The sequence below is a fragment of the Onychomys torridus genome, chromosome 4, assembly GCF_903995425.1.
Source record: "Onychomys torridus chromosome 4, mOncTor1.1, whole genome shotgun sequence".
Taxonomy (NCBI): Eukaryota; Metazoa; Chordata; class Mammalia; order Rodentia; family Cricetidae; genus Onychomys; species Onychomys torridus.
In genome coordinates, this window is record NC_050446.1 from 86,481,270 (window position 1) to 86,483,932 (window position 2,663).

Genomic DNA, 2,663 nt, shown 5'->3' on the forward strand with positions numbered 1-2,663 from the left:
ATGTTAAGGAATTTCCAAATTATGAAAACCACAGGCACTTAAGAATGTCACATTTAATATCCAAAAAGCCTTTAGCTCAGAGTCATCTGGAAGCTATGCCTACAAAATTTATTATTAAAATATAACAAATACATTACCCAAGTAAATGGAAGAATTAATTAGTTTAGTATATTTTGAACAAAAAGATATATGAGATGAATAAGAATTGTATTATTTGACCTGGAGTAAGCATGTTTTAATTTTTTATATTTTGAAATTATAATAATCACATCACTTTCCTCCCCTCAGTGTATCTCCCACACACACTTGCTTTGTTTCAAATTCGTGTGTTCTACAGATATGCATATATATTCTAAAATATGTAAGTACAACTTGCTCAGTTCATAAAATGTTACTTGAATGTATATGATTTCTGGGATGATCATTTGGTATTAGGTCACCATTAGGGGATTCCTACCTGGAGAAGACTATTTCTCCTACTCTCAGAATTCCACAGTAGACAAATATTTGCTATTTTACTTAAACTATCTCCAAAGGCATGTTAGTCTTTCATGTGACTTTGTCAATTGAACACTACTTGTCCTAAATCAGAGGTTCTCATTACTCTCCTATTTCAGACAGCATGAAGGTTGTCACAGCCAACAAAGAAGGCAATGCATGAAGCAAACCACTCTGTGGTGTCTGAATTTGTCTTTCTGGGACTCTCCAACTCATGGACAATCCAGCTATTCCTCTTCCTCTTTTCCTGTGTGTTCTACGTGGCAAGCCTGTTGGGAAATTTTCTCATTGTACTAACTGTAACTTCAGACCCCCATTTACAGTCCCCTATGTACTTCCTATTAGCCAATCTTTCCTTTCTCGACTTGATATTTTGCTCCTCCACAGCACCCAAGATGATTTATGACCTTTTCAGAAGGCACAAAACCATCTCTTTTGGAGGCTGTATCACTCAGATCTTTTTGATCCATGCAATTGGAGGCACTGAGATGGTGTTGCTCATAGCCATGGCTTTTGATCGATATGTTGCCATATGTAAGCCTCTTCACTACCTGGCCATCATGAGTCCACAAAAGTGCATTCTGTTTTTAGTTGCTTCTTGGATTATTGGCTTCATCCACTCAGTGACTCAGTTGATTTTTGTGGTAGACTTACCCTTCTGTGGCTCTAATGAATTAGACAGCTTTTTCTGTGACCTTCCTCGGTTTATTAAACTTGCATGTATGGACACCAATGCACTGGAATTTATGGTTACTGCCAACAGTGGGTTCATTTCTGTGGCCTCCTTTTTAATTCTGATCATCTCTTACATGTTTATTTTGATGACTGTTCAAAAGAAATCTTTGGGGAGTTTAGCCAAGGCCCTCTCCACTCTGTCAGCTCATGTCATGGTGGTCATTTTGTTCTTTGGACCCTTAATCTTCTTCTACATGTGGCCATTTCCGACATCACATCTGGATAAATTTCTTGCCCTCTTTGATGCAGTTATTACCCCTTTTCTAAATCCAGTAATTTATACACTTAGGAATAAAGAGATGAAGGTGGCAATGAGAAGACTATGTAGTCAGTTTATTAACTACAATAAAATTTCTTAAATATATTGAAGACATATAAGCGTATAAATTATACTAGAATTTCAGTTGGATATTGCTGCATTTCCTATGTTATATTTATCCAGAATATTTTCTGTACTAAAATGTGATATGCACGCACTTGCTTTCCCCAAACACTGATGTGGAATACCAACTAATAAACAGTTTCTAGAAGAGACTTGGTGGGCTAGAAGGATGACTTGATAGTTCAGAACACACGTTTTTTATAGGACCAAGGTTCGGTTCCCAGAACCCACACACAGAGGCTCACAACTATCTTTAATTCCAGTTTAAATGAATCAAATCATCTCTTCTGGTCTCTGCTAGAACCAACATATATGTAGTACACAGACATACTTGCAGGAAAATCACTCATACACATAAAATAAAAGTATCTGTCAATAAAAATCGTACATACTGAAAAACTAAGGTTGGTGCATGTCATTTCTCACCAATGATGTTATGTTGCTTTTTGTGGTAGACTTACCATTCTGTGGCTCTATTGATGAATGCAATAATGATAAATGTTAAAAAGTCTACTTGCAAAAATAAGTATGTGAGTTTTACATATGTATTTGTCCAATCTTGAGAGTATTTTCAAATTTAATTCTTTTTTTTCTTTTTTTAATTAAGAAATTTTTTATTCATTCTGCATGCCAATCACAGGTCCCTCCTCATCCCTCGTCTCACTCCCCCCTCAGCCTCTCCTCCCCACCCCACTCCTCAACCCCTCCTCCAAAAATATATGGCCTCCCATGGGGAGTCAGCAAAGATCACCACATTCAGCTGAGGCAGGTCCAAGCCCCTTCCCCTGCATCAAGCCTGTGCAAGGTGTCCTACCATAGACAATGGGCTCCAAAAAGCCAGTTCATGAACTAGGGATAGATCCTATTCCCACTGTCAGGGGACCCTCAAACAGACCAAGCTACACGACACTCTAGCCCATACAGACAGCCCAATCCAGTCCCATGCAGGCTACACAGCTGTCAGTCCAAAATTCATGAGTTCCACTAGCTTGGTTTGATTGTATCTGTAAGTTTCTCCTTCATGATCTTGACGCCCCTTGCTCATTTC

At 38.2% G+C, this 2,663-nt stretch overlaps 1 protein-coding gene across 1 annotated transcript; it reads left to right on the plus strand.

Moving 5' to 3' along the window:
* The first annotated feature begins 653 nt into the window (after positions 1-653).
* LOC118582576 (olfactory receptor 4F6-like) lies at positions 654-1,592 on the plus strand. The gene has a single exon (XM_036185552.1). The coding sequence runs from the start codon at positions 654-656 to the stop codon at positions 1,590-1,592; it is 939 nt and encodes a 312-aa protein (XP_036041445.1).
* The last annotated feature ends 1,071 nt before the right edge of the window (positions 1,593-2,663 follow it).